The sequence below is a fragment of the Argopecten irradians genome, chromosome 13, assembly GCF_041381155.1.
Source record: "Argopecten irradians isolate NY chromosome 13, Ai_NY, whole genome shotgun sequence".
Lineage (NCBI taxonomy): Eukaryota > Metazoa > Mollusca > Bivalvia > Pectinida > Pectinidae > Argopecten > Argopecten irradians.
In genome coordinates, this window is record NC_091146.1 from 5,623,909 (window position 1) to 5,646,954 (window position 23,046).

At 33.8% G+C, this 23,046-nt stretch overlaps 1 protein-coding gene across 1 annotated transcript; it reads right to left on the reverse strand.

The window, feature by feature from the left end:
- Nucleotides 1–1,298: 1,298 nt before the first annotated feature.
- On the reverse strand, nucleotides 1,299–23,044 carry LOC138306623 (uncharacterized). The gene is made up of 18 exons (XM_069247061.1): nucleotides 22,726–23,044; nucleotides 21,832–22,170; nucleotides 20,273–20,554; nucleotides 18,287–18,583; nucleotides 17,541–17,660; nucleotides 16,856–16,930; nucleotides 15,927–16,016; nucleotides 12,389–12,463; nucleotides 11,337–11,405; nucleotides 10,934–11,002; nucleotides 10,637–10,681; nucleotides 9,691–9,753; nucleotides 8,275–8,334; nucleotides 4,362–4,421; nucleotides 3,430–3,468; nucleotides 3,037–3,075; nucleotides 2,848–2,913; nucleotides 1,299–2,546 (listed from the first exon to the last, which is right to left on the reverse strand). Exons 1-18 carry the CDS (start codon nucleotides 23,042–23,044, stop codon nucleotides 2,464–2,466), a joined length of 2,190 nt encoding a protein of 729 aa, XP_069103162.1. The 3' UTR covers nucleotides 1,299–2,463.
- Between the last annotated feature and the right edge of the window lie 2 nt (nucleotides 23,045–23,046).

The window sequence follows — 23,046 nt, forward strand, 5'->3', positions numbered from 1 at the left end:
AAGTTACAATGTAACCCCCTTTGGGGTGAGACAGGAAAGTCTCAGCCTGTGGGCTAAAGAGATGCCGGTGTTGACAGCTAAACAAGCTTATTCAGAGGGTTGAGATCTCATGAATCACACAAAACAGGGTGAATGTTTTGTTTTCTTCTACTCTAATCATTCTTGTCTCTGATATTGACGTGATAGCAATGCAATATGAAGAAAGGCATGACATGACGTCGTTGTGACGTCACTGTACTGTTGTCGTGACGTCATGGTACTGTTACCACGACCGGTGTTATGATATTGTTGCTGGGGCGTCATACAGTTGTTGAACGTGCAGAGATCTTGTGTAGCTTGTCTTACCTTTGGGTCAGATAAAAAAAAAAACATCACAACGGTCAAATTGCAGACATCCTTGTCAGAGGTAAGAAAATCGTTTGTTTCATACTGGAAAAGGTGAAATGAAATAACTAAACAGAATCATTTCAAAATTTCTGTTATTGTTGGAATTTTCTTTTGATTTGATATGATAAAATTTGTTTATATTTTGGTTTGGTAGAATGTGTTTCGATTTGATTTGATTATTATTTTCAAATGGCTTGGTAAAACATGTTTTGATTTACACTGTAATTTGGTAAAATTTATTTTGATTTGAATTAGTTGAACTGGTATTGATTTTATTTAATTTTTCTTGATTTAGTTGAATTTGTTTTGATTGGATTATTTGGTTGAGGCTATTAAAGGCCAGACTGTCACTGTGATAGCTGTGTCGTTCGATGATGAGTTTGTACGATGTTCTGCTGAAAATGGTACATTTACTATACGTTACCACAAAATTTGATGCCAATTTTCTTAATCATAGTGCTCTCCCACTGACGTCACAGACACAAGTACGATGGTATATATCATTTACGGTGTACCGAGCGCCATGTAGGACAAACAACTACTAGTTTAGAATCCGGCGTGTCTCTACCATGACCGAGAGCATCCATCATATTAGTAACTAGGTTAAATACTTAAAGGATGACCATATACTTACATGTATATGTAGTTTTTAATATTTGCACGATTTATCAAGGACTTTAAACAATGTGTTCCGATCTGCTAAGTATTTCATTATCAAAACGACCGTGTCCCCGATCTTACAGGCTACTTCAAAATCCTTTACTTTCAAGTTGGAGGGCTTTATTTCTTCCGTTGTCCTGAAGTGAAAACTTCCGGTTGAACTGATCGTGTTGTATTTAGACTATATATATTAGTGTAATTATAATACATGTTGTTATTTAGTTAAGTCTCAGTTAGATCTTGTTTCTACCACAATAGGCGGGTGTCATTTAACTATCAATTAATTACAATTATTTTACCTGTTAATTAACGATGTATTTATACAACACGTGGTGTAAACGTTGCGCGCACTTTGTTCGGCTGACACGATAAATTTTGACCGAACAACATTTCCATTACCGTGACGGAATTGATTGATAAACTGGTGCTAAAAGCGGACATATCATGATGTCAAGATCACTTCACCTTACCTATCAGTCTTGTCCTGAAGTGGCCATACACATGATTGTTCAACATTGAAAAGAGTGCAAACGAAATATAGAAATTGATCATACTCATAGATGCTAAAAAACTATGTATAGGCGTTATCTATAAATTCTATAATGCTAATGAATCCCGTTTACGGTGAATTTTATTTGGTTACAAACAGTTGCTAATATTTAATGATGAATTTATTTTTTTATTTCATTTAAGCATTGGTGTCGACATTTATAGGAGTAGAAAGCTGTGTGAATCCGCAAAGAACCCGATGAAAAAATTCACATCAATGCTTACTTTTTTTAAATCTACTTGATAAAATATATTTTCATGTGAAACTACGTTGTTTTTTCAAGGGATTATTTTTTCCAAATCAATACGTAAGACCAATGTCTCTATTGTGATGTTACGATAGCGTCAGAATTCACGCCATAGTCAGGCTTATCACATTAAGTAAATAAAAACAAATATTACCTCATTTAATTATAATGGATTACTCTGGAATACAACTTAACACCATTCAAATATAATATAATAGATACAATATAATTAAAATATAACATTTCAGTATCAATATATTTAATACTATAAGTAAGTTTAAATGCTTCTGCGTTTAGATAATAGATCAACAATATTTGTTTCTAATTCAAGTAGATATGCCTCTTGTGATAAAATTATCACATGATCATCGTTTCTATGAACTTTGCAGTCATTTCAGTTGAAGTGATACTCAGATTACTACACATGGCATATAGATGTGTTACTAGTCAATTCATTTAACTTATTTTCATTTCAACATTATTTAAGATTCGATGTGCAGTAAGTCCTTTGACAGCCCGAATAAAAGATGAGCGTAGCTTAGAACGTAACCTTGGCACAGGAGTAGTCTGGATTTAAATTCTTCGTCTTGGATGTTTTAGATAAATCATTGTAAGCCAATTATTTAGACACTGCTTCATCGTAGTCGGAATCACTGTCGCCTTTTTGATTGGTTAAAGTCTCTGTCATGCCTTCTTCTGTGTCTACCTAAACGGAGTAAATCATAGAAATGTTGTTGTTATTGGTTAATATTGCCATCCTAAATAATTTGCGGGGAGATAATCTAATGGGATATGAATACTAGATAACATTTATTTCATTTAAAGATATACAATTGTCTCACCACTAACCACGTTATCCACCTTAGTTTGTTATTTCATGATTTCTCATGCAATTATGTATTAAGTCTGGGACTTCCTAGAAAATTGAAGATCTTGGTACCCCAGTCTACGATTAGGTAATAAAATTTTTGTCAATAATTTGACATGTGGGATTATCGAACACCTACGTCTGGGATTGCACTGTTGGCCTCAAGTTGAGCGAGAGGTACGCCATACAAGTGTGCACCACCTTCAAAATAAAAAGATCAATTTGACAAATTACTTTCACATAAAGATTAGAAATTTGGTAATTCGCTTATTATTTTTTTGTGACAAAAATGATTATTTTGAATATATATAAATGATTCCTTACCTCTTGGAATTTTTAATTTAGTATACTCGTTTCCATCCCCTAATGAATAAAAGAAAAGAAAAAATTAAAGTTTTCACATTCAAATTTCAGATATAAAAAACATTTTATTAACTTTTTGTCATTCTACTTTACATTAAAAAATGTTTCATATTACTACGTTATCTCGATATATTTCTACCTTTGTATTTAAAAACAATTTATTCATCGTTATATAATAAGATTATCACGAGCATCTGACTTCTAAAGAGTAAGTAGTATTTTTTCATTATTTCCACCATTAAAGTTAAAAGTCCTTTCTTCGAATATGCAAATAACCTAGTTTAAAATCCTCTATAATTCAGATTACACATGTTATGAAGCAATTGACTTATGAATTAAGTTGAAAACACTCACCTACTGGAACTTTTACTTCGGTGTTATCTTCTTCGTCACCTTGTTTGTAACAAAAAGAACCTCTATGTTTGTTAAATTTATACATAAAACACAAATGATTGGTAAGACAATTCAAAGGGGACATAATTCAGTCGTTTACACTTAAAAACCTTTTTTAATTTCGATACGTGTCGTGTTACTGTTTTTCATTTCATTTTTCGTATCCACATTTGGTTGCTTGGTTGATAGGAATGAAGCGGGCGATTTCAAATTTATTTATGGAAGATGATTTGTGGTAATTTATAAGGGGAAATACGGCATGTGTGCATCACTACATGCTGGATAATTTTAGAATGGGGATAGAATGTCATTTGTCATTAATCTACTGGAGATTAAATCATGAATTTTGCCGTTTTAACACTCGACACACGAATCTATCTCCAGTAGATCCATTAAAATGACATTCTATCCACTAATTATACCAAATTTGGATTCTAATGTAATATAATTAAGATTTTGAAAATATATTTTAATTACCCTGACATTTTAACCAGGGCCGCTTTCGATTATACGGTTTAAGTGGTTGGACCTAGTTGTTCGATTATGAATCAAACACCGATCTAATGATTTTATACTGTGTTCAGACGAGCCTTGATATAGACCTCATATACCTATATTAAACAGTGCGGGATTTATACTTGAAATGATGACTTTAACAAACGGTCGAGCCGGTTGTTCCGAATAAACGAAAACGGCCCAGGGGTTCGTAGTGTACGTTCATGTAATCATTACTATAATTCTTAAAACAGATTAAATTTCGTGGGAAATATTTTCGTTGATTTGGATACAAAATCATAACATCCACGAAAATTAAAACCCCACAAATTATGTAATGATTTCCCAGTGATAAATTTGATGATATATTACAATATACAATAACAAAAATCGTTTACTTGTTTTGATATTGGTCACAGGACGTGGCGCCTTTGGTTTTAGATACAAATGCCTCTTTTCTGAAAAAAGAAAACACAGGAAAGGTAGACGTTCATCAGAATTGATCAATAATCCAATTTGTTGTGATTTTTTTTATTAATTTTCGGTGCGGAATGTAATAATGTAATAATAGAAGTAAGATTTATATTTGGTTTTTATTTTTCAAGTCCCATATATGAGGGTTAAATGTCAGCAAAATAAGCGTTAACTAACCACACTTGCATGCGTTATCAAAAGTTTACAGTGTTACATGTTAGAATTGGAAAATTAACATTGCTTAAAACTGTTTGCACCAATCCATGTCATTGGTCATCAGTTGACTGGATCAATTGAAAATGACGTTGCATCTGGTGAAAGTATTTTGCACAGAAATGTATAAACAACACAAATCTTGCAGCTGTTTTTTTTTAATTATTTTCCCGATTTAAATTAAAGGTGGTGTTCAAGCTAATGTTAAAAATCCCATAGAAACTGCCCACAACCCAATTGTTTTGAAACTTTGCATAATGAAAGTAATACTAGTTGTCCCTTTAAAATGACACTTCTTTTTCCTTTTGTGTTTTCTAAAAGGCCCAAAGAGCCTGAATTCTTTGTAGTCATTGTCATTAAAACTAGCTGCACAAACATGCCAAAAAATTAACCTTTGTTAAATAGTATACATTTTTTATTCATAAATCATTTGAGTAGATCGTATATTTTATATTTAAGTCATTTCTTTTAGATTTTTAACGGAAAATTTTGTTTGAAATAATATTTTTTACGAAAAAGTAACACTTTTTGGAAAAAACAAAAACGAAACATTGCTATTTGTCATCTCATTTCAGCCTGTTACTGGTTTTGTCCACAATTTTACTCCCCATTTAAAAATACTCCCATGACATTTTCTGTCCATGTGTAAATTAGGTTCAAAATTGAAATCCGGGAAAATTGTTTTTGAGTGACTTAAAAATAGAGAGTGCATGTAGCAACGGACCACTTCTTTGTTAGTATACCTAGTTATGCATTTCCTGTTTATGATTCCAGAGTCCGATATCAGTGAAAATCAGTGTACAGTAATAATTTTTATTGCTAAATATTATCATGGTAACACCTTTTAAAATATTGGTTGCCATGGTAACAAAACGGAGGCCTCTGATTGGCTGAAATTTAAATGACGTCAGAATTAAGTGAGAATTGGTATATAGAGGTTACGAGGTATGCTGAATAACATGGTAACACTTTCAAAATAATGAGTTGCCATGGAAACAAAATGGAGGCCTTTGATTGGTTGAAATTTAGATATTGTCAGATTTAAGTGAAAATTGGTATATATGGGTTATAAAATATGCTGAATAACATGGAATACTTTTTTAAAAGATTGGTTGCCATGTAAACAAAATGGAGGTCTCTGATTGGTTGAAATTTATATGTTATTAGATATTAGTGAAAATTAGTACATATGTTGTATGCCGAATGAGATAGTTACAGTTTTAAATACATCGTTGCCATTGTTTCGAAATAAAAGCCGTCTGATTGCTCAAAATTAATATTGTAGCCTTTGTGGTGCTGGTATTATTTTTAAATGATACATATTTTATTTGAAAATCAAATCTAACTCTGTTTCTCTCTTTAATCATTTTGAATTCAATTTAAGATAGTTTCTATCTACATAAGAGAGATGGATAATCTTAATTTGTATCTTTTGAGTTTGAGTTGCTGACGAAAATATATTTCTTTCCAATACTTATTTGATTTCTGATACGAAAAGAAAAACTTTTTTATTCACCCAAGAGCATATCTAGTTGTTAGGCTTTTTTGTACTGTTAGGGAAGATGCATGAAAAGAAATGCATTAATTTTATAGTACATATGTTAGTTAACAAAAAATCATATCACTAACTGTTGTTTTATTATGGTCTTTATGATCAATTTATGGTCAACTATGGCAAATATTGGTTTTTTTTTGTTTTTTTTAGAAAATTCCCCTCGCTACATTTCAGCCTATGAAATGCGATTTTCCCGTATTTCAATTTTTTTGAAAAAGTATGTGTTATAGGATTATACCTATAGTATGTTTTTAAAATGGTTTAAAAGTGTGGACAAAATCAATAACATGTCAAATATTTCGAGCAAACCCAATATCCTCAATTTTTATCCTGACAAAAATTTGAGGTTTTTTTGCTTCAACATCAATTTGTCGTAAAAATAATTCGTATATTTCATTATAAATGGATATGAAATAAAGAATGAAGTATCTTTTAGTAACAAAAATAATTAAAAAATAAAAATTATGTTCAAAAGATGGACACAAGGGGTCCCCTTGCCACATACCCAAAGTAATTTTAGAAAACATCATTTTAGACCCTTTATGCCTTTTTGAAACATACAAAATGAATAAAAAGCACATAAAAAATAGTTAAGTACCAAGACCTTTAACACTGCAAAATTTGAAAAAAAATCGGCGCGTGGGCGGATTTTGCAACCCCACCTTTAAGAAAAAAAAACTTATTTTATTTGTTATAAATTCGTGGAATCTAATTTGAAGAACATACATTATGCAAAATCATCCTTTAAATACAAAATTAAAATGAATAAAAAATAAAATAAATAAAAACCAATTTAAAAAAATAGAAAATAAATAATGATAATAAAAAAAACAATAATCAATCAGAAATAGAATAAAATAAAGAAACTGCACTGTGTTAATTGGTTAATATTCCCTTCTTAACAATGACACTATAAGAGGTGGCTTAACTTTATAGAAACTCCTCACCTGAATAATTATTAAGCTCCACACCTGAGTAATTATTAAATACAGACTGTGATCAGACATAAGTTATTTGGTGAATAACATGGCCTAAAATGTAGGAATCGTGGAGACTTCACATATGTCATATGCACGTACGATAAAAGATGATATTCTATACACTTATCTCGACTAGCCCCGTCGACATTATTGTTACTAAGCATAGTTTATATCCATTTATTTTACGAGCTAAACAACACATTTCCCTTTCGCATGTATTAGTTTCATCATATTGATTTACAATTATAGAATTATGAAATATCAACATCAATTATTTTTAAACTGCATCAACCACGCTATCAATACACCCTAGTTTTTACTATTACTGTCGTCGTATCCATACCTAGAGTATTCCATAGTAAAACTGCAGTAATGTACGTGTGCGGCCACAAATAAAAAGATAGTCTTGCAATTTTGAATTAAATTACAAGAATCGAATTATGGTACACTGTGAAATACGTTAATATGAGGACAGATGTTTTAATAAAAACTAAAACAAAAAGGTGAAAAAAATTCATGTTCTCTTTACTTGTTTAGAATGCCTTTTTAATTTATCCCTAAACATGCATTACTGAAAAATTGGTTTTGTAACTTGTCGTATTTGTTAGTGAAATTCGCAATTGAACGTTTTTGTTTGAAAGAATACTTGCCAAATAACTTAATAAATGAACCTGAAGAAATGGTATGCATAAAACATCGTGTGAAATTCCGTAAAACCGTTACAGTTATTTTAAAAAAGCATGATGACTGTTATCAATGCAATCTTTATTATTATTAATTTTAGAAATTTGATAGTGTATCATCCTCCTGCAACGTATCGTGTACATCTAAAATAATTTGATACAATGTGTGTTCCTATTCTGTAATTACATTTTGCAGATGTATCTCCCTTTCGGGTAGGTATTCATTGCGACCTCATTATTTTGTGAGCGTCACGTCATAGTTCTCGGGAAAACGACGTGAATTTCGCTCACAAAATAAGGACCAACAATAGATACCTAGCCGAAAGGGAGGTTACTCTGCATCATGCAAAAACGTGATAACGTATCGTGCACAAATCAAGTATTTTACATAACTTCCAAGTATTACCTTCTTCCCTGTCATACATGATATCGTTTGTGTCACTGGCCGTTAACACTTTGGTGCCACCTGACCAATGGTAAAAACATTAAAACAAATTAAGATATTATTGTCTTCGTGTGATTCATGTATGTTTGAATTTTGAAACTTCTAAGGAATTAGATTCGAACCCTAGAGCTCGCAAGTGGAAACAATGATGGTTGTTAATGTGGTCGTCGGCATCTTCTCATTCTTTTTCATCACACCTTACTTATCAATCAGAAAATAGCATAAATGTAAATAAAATAGGAGATTGTATGAGTATTGATCCAATATTTTAATGAATTACATTGTCTACATTAATTCCTTTATATTTAGACTCATGACGGTACATGTACCACAGATGGCAACTTTACGCACTCGCTCCAATTTCGCGAAACAAAAGTGCAGACTTAAAGCTGACAATGCAAGTTAAAATTATCAAAATGATTTTTTTTAAATTTTAAATAAGTATACTCGTTGTTCAAGAATCGTTTGTGAGACATTCCCCGGTTGAGGACAGCCATTTTTGTTTTACATTCCGACGACCCCTATATAAAGCGCGTGAATCGACACACGTGCGCTCATTCATGTACCTATACACCTAGCATTCCACAGTATATATCACCTAAAATTAGGTAAACAAAACCCTCACCTGTAAAACTATATGGGACCTTTTTTTAGCAATTAACATGTCAACTCCTCTAAGTTGTCATTTAGATGTTTCTCAAAATAAAATTTCAACGCAAGTGAATAGAAATCCAAACAATAATCCGTACACATATCTCCACGTATGTCATCGTACCCGATGCACTCAACTGACCGTATACACGTGACTACGTACCTGACCCGAACGAGCGACAACTATCAAGGACACACACGTGTCGATGTACATGTACGTGTAAAACTTCGTGTATAATGAAGTGTTTTATTAGTTCGTATTGGACATATGTTGGGATATAGCTGACAACGCATTCATCTATTACTTCAATGATATATTTGCAGGTTAGTGCAATGTTTATTTTCAATTTGACATTGTTATTTCTAATATCGGGGCATGTGTATCAGAGACAAGACATGTTTAGAATGACACACGTGTGTCAAGTGTCCCATGCTTTATATAGGGGGTTGGCCAGTGAAGGTTACTAAGCAGAGCAAAAGAAAAATGGCTGCCACTTCCTTAGATACCACACTGTCATAACTAGGGGATGTCTCAGAAACAATTTTTGAAAAAAATATTTCGTTAATAATTTTTTTTTTTAATTTCAAATGCATGTTTTTAACTTGCATTGTCAGCTTTAAGTCAATACTTAAGTTTGTTTCGAGAAATGGAGGTATGTTCACCTTCCGATTGCATTGTAAACTTAAAACAGTTTACCTGTAAGTGTAAAAACCACGATTTCTTACCTTCGGATGCTCCCATCTCTATATATTGCATGTCTGCATCCAGGGACATACCATCAATGTTATCTGAAACAAAAGAAATGGAGACTAATTAGTTACAAAATCATACTTAAAATAAATATGAAGTACATTTTGTTGAAAAAAAAAAAAAAAAAACAACAAAAAACAAAAAACAAAACAGTCATTATCATAGAAAGATATTGCAATCACTTTCGCTTAATAACACGAAATAACAAAAAAAGCCATCGTTATTGTCATAATAATAATTATTGACACTCTCCGTTCACCGGTTCAAATTGCATTTCAACCACCTAGATATATCAACATTTCATTCCAGCTCACATACATATATTAAGATATATTGTGTTCTCTGGGCGAGATGACTACACACTCGGAAATAATTCGGGCAGCTCTTTAAAACTTGTTCTGTCCCCTAAACTTCGCTTCCAAGATACTGGAAGAAGCAGTAATTTGATTCATCAATTCAAAAGGTCCCCAGGACATGACCCCTAATGGGATGCTGTTATATCCTTTACAAAAGGAGTGAAAGTATAGACATGTATTTAACTAGATTGTATTTTTTTTAATTCCGAAGCATACTCGGGAGTTATAACATGTATATCATATATACTCAGCTGCTAAATGGATAATACAATTTTAATTAAACTCTAACAGAGCAGAATACAGAGCTAAGACCACACGTATACGTTATGAATTGTGTATCTGTTCCCGACAGCGACACAGTCTGCCGATTGGAACATAATATTTAACACAAGTTGAATGAAAAGAGGTAATCATTATCTTAGTTAACAGGTTGAAAATTAATATTTTTTCTCTTATTCTTCATAGTTATCATGTATATTTTTTTCATAACTGTTAGAGATTTAATACTATTAGACGTTGAATTTGATGTTTTTGTTTTCTATTTTAAAATATTGTACGTCAGTACCTTTTGGTTTATCCATCTGCAAATAATGAAAACTGTCGGCGCCACCTAGTATAAACAATTGTCAAAAAAGTCAACATGAAAATGCAATGAATATACCCGTGCATTAATCAGTCGATCTTTGCATCATAATTCAATATTGTGGAAAAGTGTAAATACATTTTACGTTTCTGTATGCAAAAAGACAATTTAAAACAAAACTGAAACAATATAGAACATTCAAAAACAATAAAATAGACTCTCGTTACCCAATGTACACAGATAAAACGTGAAATAAAATAGTTTAAAATATATATCAACCTTCTGATTCTTTCATCTCTATGATCTCTAAATACTGCCGTTCACCAGCCGTTGCAGTAGCAGTGTCATCTAGAATAAAAATCAGTTGGAAATGTACTTAATACGAATAAAGAAAAAAGTAAATAAAAAAAAAATATCAACAATTGAGAAAAAAAACCCAACATTTTAGCTTATCACATTTCACACAACAGTTAATTAATCTTCAATTTCAATATGCGATATGTGTTGTGACAATCTGATTAAAATCAGCTGTTTGATACTCCGCTACATGAAGTTAGCGGAGTATCAAACAGCTGGTTTTAATCAGATTGGTGTTGTGATGACAAACTCCAGATTTTCAAGCTCGTATAATGCTCCCTCGTGTGTTCTAAATACATTTAAGTAGAAAATATCTGTTCTTTACCCTCTGATCCTCTCATCTCTATAATCTCTAAATACTGTCTGTCTCCATCTGTTGCAACTGCGGTGTCATCTAGAATAAAAATCAGTTGAAAATGTATTCAATTTGAAAAAAGCGAAAAAAATCAACGTCAACCATTCAGAATAGGGAATACAATATTTAAGGAACTGTTCAAATAATGATCCAATCGATCAATCATTTGGAAATATTCCGATATCAATTCAATACACATCCTTATGCTTCCAAATATAAGTTTAGTTTGGGTTTTTCAAAATGGATCATACCGGATATAAAAGCATATTTACTAAAACGTATCAAAGTGCATTCAAATACATAAACAGCTGCTCGGCAATTCCGAATTTGAATATTACGTATAGTTATCTTCACTTGCAGGTAAGTATTGATTGTGACGTCATGTTTTAGGGAGCATAACGTCTTGCGTCTCGGAGAAAACGACGTGAATTGTGTTAATAAAATAACGACATAACAATCGATACCTGCCCGCAAGGGAGCTAACTCTGTAATATGCAATACGGAATAGCGGAGACAATCTTAGCTAAAGGTTTAGTGAACGAATGTAAATCTGCATACGTCTTGATTATTGTTTATCAGAAAGGGAATGTCGAGAGCAAATGTAATAAATCGGGTCGCCATCTTGGATCCAAGCGGTATGCTTTTCGGAAGACACCATCCATTTGTACCGGTTCGGTTCAGCTGGTATAGCGCAATTCAATACAGATGAGGTAGATTAAGACAAATCTTGACCGAACGTTAACCAGCAAAAGAAATGCACGGGTGAATGTTTTCTTGATAATAGTTCGTGGTTGTATTATATCTCAGACATTTAATTATTGAATTAGTAATTGAAAATATGCCATGGGATTAATTCTTACTACAGTACATATCAGCTTCTAACTGACCACAGTTATGGCGGAGAAAGGCGATCATATGTTGAGACTTTGTATAAGGTTCATCTATCATAAATTAAAACAACTTTGTGAACATACTTGGTAAGTGTTGCAATAAAATGAAATAATATTAAAGCAATTTGATACCTTCGTTTCCATGCAGATTTCTTGTCCTTGAGTTCAGACTTCCTTCGTTCACTGAGGCATAAAAATACTGGTGACCTGTAGAGTGCGATAATTTGTTTATACTGTATATATTAACTGACAGTTTTGTAGGGCAATGTTTTCAGTAAGTGATGATGTGATTTCTGAATATGTATCATATATAATGATAGCCAGTGAGAGTGAAGTTGGGTGATGAAAATATATTAATATAAATTCATTTATATAAAAACAAAACTCTTTTTTAAATTTAAGACACGATTGAACAGGATTATTCGAAAGTATAATATTTCATTACTCAGGAATACAATTGTGCAATATATGGTAAGATGTGCCCTTTGTATTATATACCAAATAAAACTTATTGGAAACGTATGGCACATGACACCTAATAAGCAGGATTATGATCTTGTATTACGGATAATTACAATAGGGCTAGTTACTTTAAGCGGTATACGCATACGTATACGGATACGTATTTGAAGGGTAGTAATCATTATTTATAAAGTTTGTTGTAAATTTATAATTAAACTACTATTATCGTAATATCTTTCGATTAGATGTTATTGGTTGTGAATATCTTAGCGTATATTTTTCAATGCAGTCTCTGGATAGCTATCTGCTTGACTTAGAATGCACGATCGTTGCATGACACGTGTGTACCTGGGTGTACTACCGTAAAGGAGCGTCACTATCGCATTAGTGACGCCGTCATATGACAGTGCTCTAAGCGAAGATCGACAATGTGTCATTTGACAATGCGCCATGTGACAAACACACTGTCACATGGCGCATTATAGATCTTCCTTTGGCGCGTTGTCGCATGGATCATTGGCGCCAGTCGCGACGCCACTTTGCAATGGTGCGACAATGCGTCATCCGACAGTGCGACAATTCACCAAGCGAAGAGCGACAATGTGACAGTGCGTCAAGCGAAGAGCGACAATGCACCATGCGACAGTTCGACAAGAGGGAGCGACAATGCACCAAGAGAGAGCGACAATGCGCCAAGAGAGAGCGACAATGCGCCAAGTGATAAGCGAAAATGCGCCAAACGAAGAGGCGACAATGCGCAATGCAATCGTGAGGCAATGCGCTATGCGACACAAAGACTGTCGCATGGCGCATTGTCGTACTGCGTAATGTCGCTCTTCACTTGGAGCACTGTCGCATGGATCATTGAAAAGGTGCGACAATGCGTCATGCTACAGTGCGATAATTCACTAAGCAAATAGCGACAATGCGACAGTGCGCCAAGCGAAGAGCGACGATGCGCCAAGTGATTAGCGAAAATGTGACAATGTGCAATGCAAACATACTGTCGCATTACGGTATGGTGCATTGTTGAACTGTCGCCGAAATAAGCCGCCTTATTAACGACCTGTTTACATCTTTATTCCTACATTTACCCATATACAGAGAAAGTAGCGTACATTTATGATCAAAAGGGAAAGCATTTAAAGAGCATGTATGACCAATTCAAGATACACACAGAATCGTTCAATATCTTTGTACATATTTGTATGAAATCAAATTTACTATCGACAATATAATATCTGCAATATATCATGAATAATGATTGCTCCCCTTCAAATACGTATCCGTATACGTATACGTATACCACTTTTTGCAAATAGCCCTAATAGGGTGTTCGCATTAAGGTTCATGTAACGGCTTTAACCAGTGATATTTTGCAAGCCTATAACTCATTACTGTTCTGCAATTGAACAAAACTAACTTCATTAATTGTTGGTATGTACCCTGGCTAACTGTCAGTCTTACTGTGGATATGTAATTTGTGAAGCTGCTTGTAAATTTCAGTAAAATAAGAGAAAAATGTATATTTCTGGAGAAGACATAGAACTCGTGTGAATTGCATTGATGGCACCAAATAAGCATGCTATCGTGTTCAGTAGTGACTATGCCAGGTACTCCAACAGTTTGTTTGGCAAAATTGGACCAGCGAATAGCGCAGGAGCCTATTGTTGTAAATGCAAATGGCTGCTTTAAATGGCGGATCACAAATATAGCATATAAGAAGACATTTTAATTGATACAAGTGCTCTTATATACACTATAAGGTACTCTGAACATGACAAGAAGACTATTTACGAAAAAAAATAGTTAAAATGTGGACTTTGAGACTCTTTCTGGAAATTTGCATTTTCGCCCCAAACAGATCGTTTGAACTATTTTTTTCGTGAAGAGTCTTCTTGTCATGTTCATAGTACCTTATGGTGTCTATAAGAACATTTGTATCAATTGAGATAGCTTCTTATATGCGATATTTGTGATCCGCCATTTACAGCAGCCATTTGCATTTACTACAATATGCTCCTGTGCTATTTGCTGGTCCGATTTTGCCAAACAAATTGTTGGAGTACCTGGCATATTCACAACTGAACACGATGGCATGCTTGTTTGGTTCCATCAATGCAATTCACACGAGTTCTATGTCTTCTCCAGAAATATACAATTTTCTCATATTTTACTGAATTTTACAAGCAGCTTCACAAATTACATATCAACAGTAAGACTGACAGTTAGCCAGGGTATATACCAACAATTAATGAAATTAGTTCTGTTCAATTGCAGCACAGTAATGAGTTTTAGGCTTCCAAAATATCACTGTTAAAAGCCTTTACATGAACCTTAAGCGGTATACGTGTACGCATACGTATACGGACATGTAGTGAGAGGGGAGCGATCATGTGCAATGTAGCACAATGTAACGTTAACCTTGTTACCCTACCCGTTAGGTATCGCATAGTTCACATTGTGACACAGGTACAATATACACGACAGCCACGCAATGATCGTGTGTTTTTGGTTGAACGAGTAACCTTCCAAAGATAATGGTAGGTGTATTAACACGCTGTTCTAGTTCTATCATGCAAATTACGGTAGTATTTGTTTATTTTGAGTTCAATATTTAAATACGTAGATAAGAAATATTTTAAGAATAATAGTCGCTCCCCTACCAATAAATATCCTTATCCGTATTCGTATACGTATATCGCTTATTGTAAGTATCCTTATTACAAATGTAACAGTATCTCAAAACAAAAACAAAAAAATCATCATGATAAGATAATATAGATCATATCAATAACGAAAAAGTTCCCATAGTATAAATAAAAGATGTTTGGATTAATGAAGATGTTTGAATTAATGAAGACGTTTGCATTAATGAAGACGTTTGCATTAATGAAGGGGTTTGAACTAATGAAGGCGTTTGCAGTAATGAATAGACGTTTGAATTAATGAAGACGTTTGAACTAATGAAGGCGTTTGAATTAATGAAGGTGTTTGAATAAATGAAGACGTTTGAATTAATAAAGATGTTTGGATTAATGAAGATGTTTGAATTAATGAAGACGTTTGCATTAATGAAGACGTTTGCATTAATGAAGGGGTTTGAACTAATGAAGGCGTTTGCAGTAATGAAGGCATTTATGAAGGCGTTTGAACTAATGAAGACGTTAGAGACCCTAAACGTATAATGTACACGTGACCAACTCACGTGTGATTTCCTCCGTCTCAGCTCTGTGTCGTGTTCCTGTGGTTTGGACACTTACTTCCCCATCCACAGAAGCATACACGTGGTCATGGTCTTAAAGTATTAAAAAATAATAGTAAATTGAACAACATTAATCATAGTTCGTATAACCTCTTTTTTACTGTGTTTAAATGTTTTGTTGGTGTTCATAAACCGTTTCACCTTATGTTCCTTTCAAACTTATCTCTAGGATTACTTAAATTTTTACACTTAATTATCTGATTGCTTGAATTTGTAGGTTAGACTCGGGGTGTTACTGTAATTATAACACTTTACCCTAGATTTCAAAAATTGTTACACCAAGTCAACGACGTTTTAATGTTAAAGTGTATTTAGTGCAACGTTCGATTGTACTAATTTGGAGCGTGATCGCTCAATGGAACAAAGCATGATAATCATTATGGATATCAACTGAAATAGATGCACCAGCGTCGTATTGTTTTGTTTCTGAATAATATACACGAGGTCTAGCCTCGGCCACTGAAAAAGTAAATACGATCCTCAAATGTTAGTTCGTTGAAAGAAACCATCAGGCGAACCGGTTCGCTTTAGAAAAAAAGTCGCGTTTCGTTTAACGGAACGTTGTATTCTTACCAAAACAAACGTTGTATTCTTACCAAACCAATTGGAATGTCCCACTAAATGGAACACGTTGTAATCTATTTAATTGACATTATCATCGTGCATGTAGATAAAGTTCAATAGAAAATATCTTAAAACTATGAACTTGAAATTGGATGTGGATCATTGATTGATATGTAACGTTTCCTACTAATTTTATTTCGATATATATTTGTAAGGAGAATTAAGAAATCTAGTAGCATTTTATTCTAAGATTTTCTTTATATTAGATATACAGACTGTTATCTATGAGCAGAACTAGAAGTACTTACTCGAATTACTAGGATCGGTAATAGGGTGGAGTGCATGATTAATGGTTGGACCCTGATCCGGACACCTGTCTTTTACTAAAGGTAACAAATACTAGATAATTAAAGAAGTTCCGCCGCCGACAGATCATACACCATACTCATCATGTAAAATATTTAAGTATGTATATATGTGCCTTATTAACAAAAAATACATATAAAAATACTTTGCTTACAGTGCATGATTCTGTTTAAACAAATACAGAGACATTATTACGGCTTCAAGTTTCTTAATTTATAATTATAATTTAAAAAAAAAGAGTCAGTGACAAGGATATTAACACAGTTTTCTATTAGCATAGCATTACAAACGCTGGAACTGTCAAATTATCAATACTTTTACCGCAAATATCAAAAAACAAAAAGCGGTGTGAAGCAATCATTTCCCACTGTTTGTATCCTATTGTTATAAATGACGTTCAAATTAGCAATTGATAATTGTAGATTAACTAATCTTTGTAAAGTAATGATATATTTTATGCAATGTTGGTAAAGTTGTTTTACGCAATGTTGGTAAAGTTGTTTTATGCAATGTTGATAAAGTTGTTTTATGCAATGTTGGTAAATTCTTGAAGAGAACAAATATCCAACTGCACACATCCAAATAGCTGCAATAAAGATAGGATATTTTACTACTACGCATTCTTACCTTGTTTGGCTTTTTGATGTGTTGTTATCCTAATGATTATGATAATCGTAGCAATGATCAAAATTCCGAGAGAAACGGTAAGTATGATGAAGGGTAGCTTAAAGATTTTCTGGGGGACATCTGGAAATGTATAAATAAGATATTTCCAAAAGTGCATTTTATGTTTTTTTTCTAAGAACTTCAAATATAATGACGTTCATGAAAGGTACTGTAAAATTTTTAACCTGTATTTATCTACGCCTGAATATAGAAGCACGTTAGGTGTGACGAATTATGCAGTATACATTCAGAGCAAACATGACCATACATCAGTATCAGTTTGAAAGCTGATATGGTGACAATAGGAACTTGGAAAAATATGCATATAAAGTTATCAGACATTGATTAATGATACAGTACTATTGATGTCAACTGTCTAAAATATTGGTGAGGTGATTGATGGTTTGAATGTTTTTACAAACGAAAATAAAATTCATCAACAGTAAACACATTCTGAGTATTGATGAAGCAATGATGTCCCCTGAGGACCCCTGCAGGTTACAATTGTGAAATTTTAGCATTTAATAACTTAAATTAAAAAACAACTTTTGAGCGATTAATCCAATACACTCTGTAACATGTTTCTCAGAAACGCAATATTAAAATACATTTTTGAAAAAAAAAATTGAGTTGCTTCTTCATTTCAGTATCTGTACATACAGTGTAATTTGTTTCTGAAACATGTTACGATCTTTTTAATATCTTACCTAGTGTCCAATACCGTAACTGTGTTGAATTTCCTGATCCCAGCTTATTGGAGACACCCAGTCGAAGTATATATTCTGTATAAGATGTGAGATTACCTATGGTATGTTCCATAAGTGTGCCCTGTCCAGGATCAGGGATACCCAACACACCGGGCCGCCATCCTACGTCCTCGACAGCCATGATATATATGTCGAATATTTGAAGATAACCACCGTCAAAGACTGATGTCCACGTAACCGTTATACTGTTCACTCCTACCTTAGCAACACGGAAATCCGTCGGTGTTTGAGGTACACCTGGAACATTGTATTAAATAGTACATATATTCTTTGTTTGATATAGTATCTTTTTGAGCAGAAGATTAATACAACCTTACATGGGTCTGTCAAGTGGACAAGGATATCTCAACCCGAGTGAAGGATTTTGGCTGGTCAAACCAAGGTTTGGCAGACCCATGTAAGATTATTTTTCTCCCATATTTAAAAAAATATCAGATAACAAATTATTTGTATAGTGTTGACAATTAATGGCGTCCTCAGTAACAATCTACGCATGTATCGATGACGTCATTGTCAAGCGCGTGTTAGCTGCCTTTTCCTTACCCCGGTAAAAGAGTTATCTTTTCCCTAGCAAGCGCGGGATAACCCTGTGAGGTATGAGAGAAAAAAACATTCCGTAATCGGAAGCTGTGTTTTTAATGTCAAGAGCTTGTGCCTTAGAGATACAATGTATCTACAACTGACGTAAAAGTATTATTACTGTCTATTTTAAGCCTATACTTTTGAAGTTTCAAAAGTGTATTAAGTGGTATTTCCGTCTGTTATGTAACCTATGCTTTTGCGATATCCAAAGTATTATTTTCATCTGGTTTAGATTATATCTGGATACTTGGTCACTCTCCTAATTAACAGTTAGGTTACATCTGATCTCGCCTTGGTGACTGTACTGTTACGTATTAATGTATCATATATTTAGACGTCCCGGTGAAAGCAATATCACCATGTATATTGTATACAAATGAACAAACCAACATAACAAAGTACTACGTCAATATGTAGCCCGCATGGGACATGAGCTATTGGCTCAATGGGTCATCGACGTTTTAATAATCTAAAGGTTATTAGTGTTATTATGAACGAACTTTTAATCATTGGATTATACATTATTTCTTTGGCTTGGTTTTCATATTATGTTTGAGAGGTGGAGTAATGTTCCGATTGGATTCATTTGACCGGGACTTTCTTTTGGAATTTGGCAAAACAACGCTAATATGTGCTGTGCTGCTTCATACTACTTATATATGAGGGTTCAAGAAAATATATTGCTTCTCAAACTATTGTCTTAAAGCCAACATCCAGACAGACAAAAAGACCGACGTCTTAAATAATGGACAGACGGATGCATACACTATGCATCATTTGAGTGACAGGTTGGGGTTTCTACATGACCCTGGCTGTTAATAGGACGTTAATCAATTCAATTTTTTTATATTTTCGATTTCTCGGATCAGATTCATAAGTGCAGTTTGTTTGTAATATCTTGATTCCGTTTGTCAATCAAGAATTGATGCCATTATTTTTTCAATTCCTTAGCGGTGTGCAATATAAGCTGTTTGCCAACTGTGTGAATTCCCATACCCCTATGGAATTAAATAAAGTTACATCAATATTGATTACTATTTTTCTGACTACTTGATGAAGTATAATAAAACGTTTAAAAACGTAAAAATTTAAACGTACGATGGTATTTATTTTCCAATGGACTATATTTCCAAATCAATACGCAACGTCTATGTTTCTATTGTGACGTCACGACAACGCTGGATTTTGCGCCATTCTCGGATTTTCATTTCATGTAGATATAGCGAAAATGATTCGGCTAATTAAACAGTTAGAATAAGTATGAGAGCAAAATTAAAAAAATAGATGTCATTGAATTGTGTACAGCTGAACCATTTTGACAGACATATTGCAAAACAAGGTTACCTTCAGGTCGAATCTGGAATGTGACAGTTAACACCTGTCCTAGGCCGTTTGTGATGTTAACATGATCTTCTCTGTACTCCGTCACTGTCTTAGCTTCAACAATACCCCTGATGATATATGTGTATAAATTGGTTTTTAGAACAGGGAGGCTGCTCACACCTTCAGACCAATCAAAAGAGGGACTGGGGTTCGCTATGACTGTCACGTTAATTGGGACTGTATTATATCTTCCACTTGTTAGTCCAATTGTTCTGTTGCTAGTGGATAATATTCTCGGCGAACCTTAATGCAAAAGATAGTATACATTAAATGTATCACTTTTATGGTGTATTACAGAATAGAAATTATGTAGTATTGTATATTCTAATGCAAAATATCTCGATACAAAATCCTAGCTGACAGGGTATCTTAGAATGATTTATTAAATTATGTTACAAAAATACGACTTTGTGATTTTTTTAAATAATGCTTCTCAAAAACCGTTTTTTGAGAAAATCCTTAGTTATGACAGTGCCACTTTTACGCAAGTTGTGTAGCTAATTTTATTTTGCTCTTCTTGCATAGCTACTCTTTTGTTTTTTTGCTTTCTTTATTTTATTCCCCAATAAAAAAATAGGGGGATGTCGGGGTTTGGACCATGGCTTCATCCCTCTTACAAGATGTAGCCTCTCACAGGAGGTATCTTTCTTTCATGTGATGCGACTAGGGATTCATTGTCAGCTAGATCCCATAATACTTCAATATGTTCAAGATAGATTAATCATTTATCTGTTCCAAATGGTTAAATCTCGGAAGATAACATTAAAATGTTTCAGGAATGATAACACGTGCAAACTTTTTCCGAATTTTTTTGGTGTAACACACTTGAAGATATCGACCATTAATTGGAATACTGTCGTTATTTTGCTATTTTCTTGCCATGCATGGGATTTGTTTTTAATTTCAGATTACCTACAGCTAAACACTTCGTGTAAAATACTTGTAGGTAATACATAGTGGACAGCTTCCAACTGCTAGGTGAACACTGACTGATATCACATGTGTTAACTCACGCGCTTTTTAAGGCGTTTGTGAGCACATTTGAATTCTAGTAGAAAAAAAATCTGTCCTCAGTAAGAAAATAAATCAGAAACGATTTTTTGAAATACATCTGAATTGAATGACTTTTAACTTGCAATTTTAGTTTAAAGTCAGAACTACGTGAAAACAAACAAGCGAACATTGTATTTGGACTGAGCTACAAACTAATACGGACACTGATATTCGAACATTACATATAGGCAGTATTAAACACGTTTGAAGCAAATCAAATATCTAGTCCATTACACAAAGCGACATCTTGGTGGAAAGCTATAGACTTCGCAACTCTGTATTACTTTTAAAAATACCCGAACGTTATTTTAGCCCCAGAATTGCATTTTTTATCGATCTCGAACAGTTTTATCGTTTCAACGTGTCTTTCACAGTGTACACAATATCAATACACAATGCAATATTTTCAGTTACCACAGAATCGAACTAATGCTTAAATAATTGCAACTGGTCAATAGTTCACATACAAGCAACACGAAGCTCAAACGGCTGGTCATAACGGTAGGCGTCATCGCTGTTATCTCTGAAGGACTTCGACGCTCTGACAATATACTCCCCTGTTTGGTTACACCGAAGATTGTTTAGATGTATCCTGTATGTTCCTGCTGTATGGGTGGCTTCAGCTCTGGCGACAGTTTGTTGTTCATATAATAGGATTACTTCAGTAGTTGTGTTGCTGTTGATGTCTACCATGATGTCACACCTATCTGCCTCTGGCGGGGTGACTGAGATCAACGTACCGCGTACTTGGAATAAATGTATGTATGTTTCGCACTGGAACCTAAGAACTGTGATTCGAGGTGGAGCTGAGGAAAGGCAATCGGGGACATATGTAAATTATCATCGTTCATATAATTTATAAAGAAGTTGTATTGGTAAATTATGTATACGACGTGTTATAATTCATCTCATTTTTATCATTATATTGATCAAACTATTGCGACTAAAAACTACGATTTTTAGGTAAAAATGTAAATTACATTAACTATTTTGTTGTCATAACACGTGTCATAACTATGTAATAGCACGTGTCATACATTAGGCATAACACGTGTCATAACTATGTCATAGCACGTGTCATACATTAGGCATAACACGTGTCATAACTATGTCATAGCACGTGTCATACATTAGGCATAACACGTGTCATAACTATGTTATAGAACGTGTCATACGCTCATCGTTACTCTACGCTATATTGCGATCAACCCTGGGCCTTCGACGATGCAGTGCGTTTGATTTGCATGGAGACATTATCATTCGATAGACTTATGATGTCAAGTATACACTGTTAAGACTGAGGAAATAGTTAAACGTTGCGTTGATCATACCAGATTGTGTGGTCTACTTTAATGTCTTACCCAAAGTCCAATACCGTAGCTGTGTTGAATGTCCAGATCCCAGCTTATTGGAGACGTCCAGTCTAAGTATATATTCAGTATTTGGCATGAGTTCCCCTATAATGCATTCCATTCGTGTCCCCTGTCCAACATCTGAAATGTTCAATATACCAGGTTCCCATCCATCGTCCCCTACGATCATTACATATATGTCGAACATCTGAGGATACCCACCGTTAAAATTGGATGTCCACTCAACCGTGATATATTCAATGCCTACCTTGGAAACATGGAAGTCCCCAGGCGTATACGGTAAGATCTGAAACATAGATGTTACCATTT

Excerpts from the sequence above, each read along its gene's own strand:
- LOC138306623 (XM_069247061.1), bottom strand. The coding sequence starts at position 23,044 with ATGGTAACATCTATGTTTCAGATCTTACCGTATACGCCTGGGGACTTC. Across the intron at positions 16,931-17,540 it reads ACATCAAAAAGCCAAACAAG|TAAAAGACAGGTGTCCGGAT; the intron begins GTAAGAATGCGT and ends TGTTACCTTTAG. Across the intron at positions 10,682-10,933 it reads AGAGATGAAAGAATCAGAAG|GTGGCGCCGACAGTTTTCAT; the intron begins GTTGATATATAT and ends TGTTTATACTAG.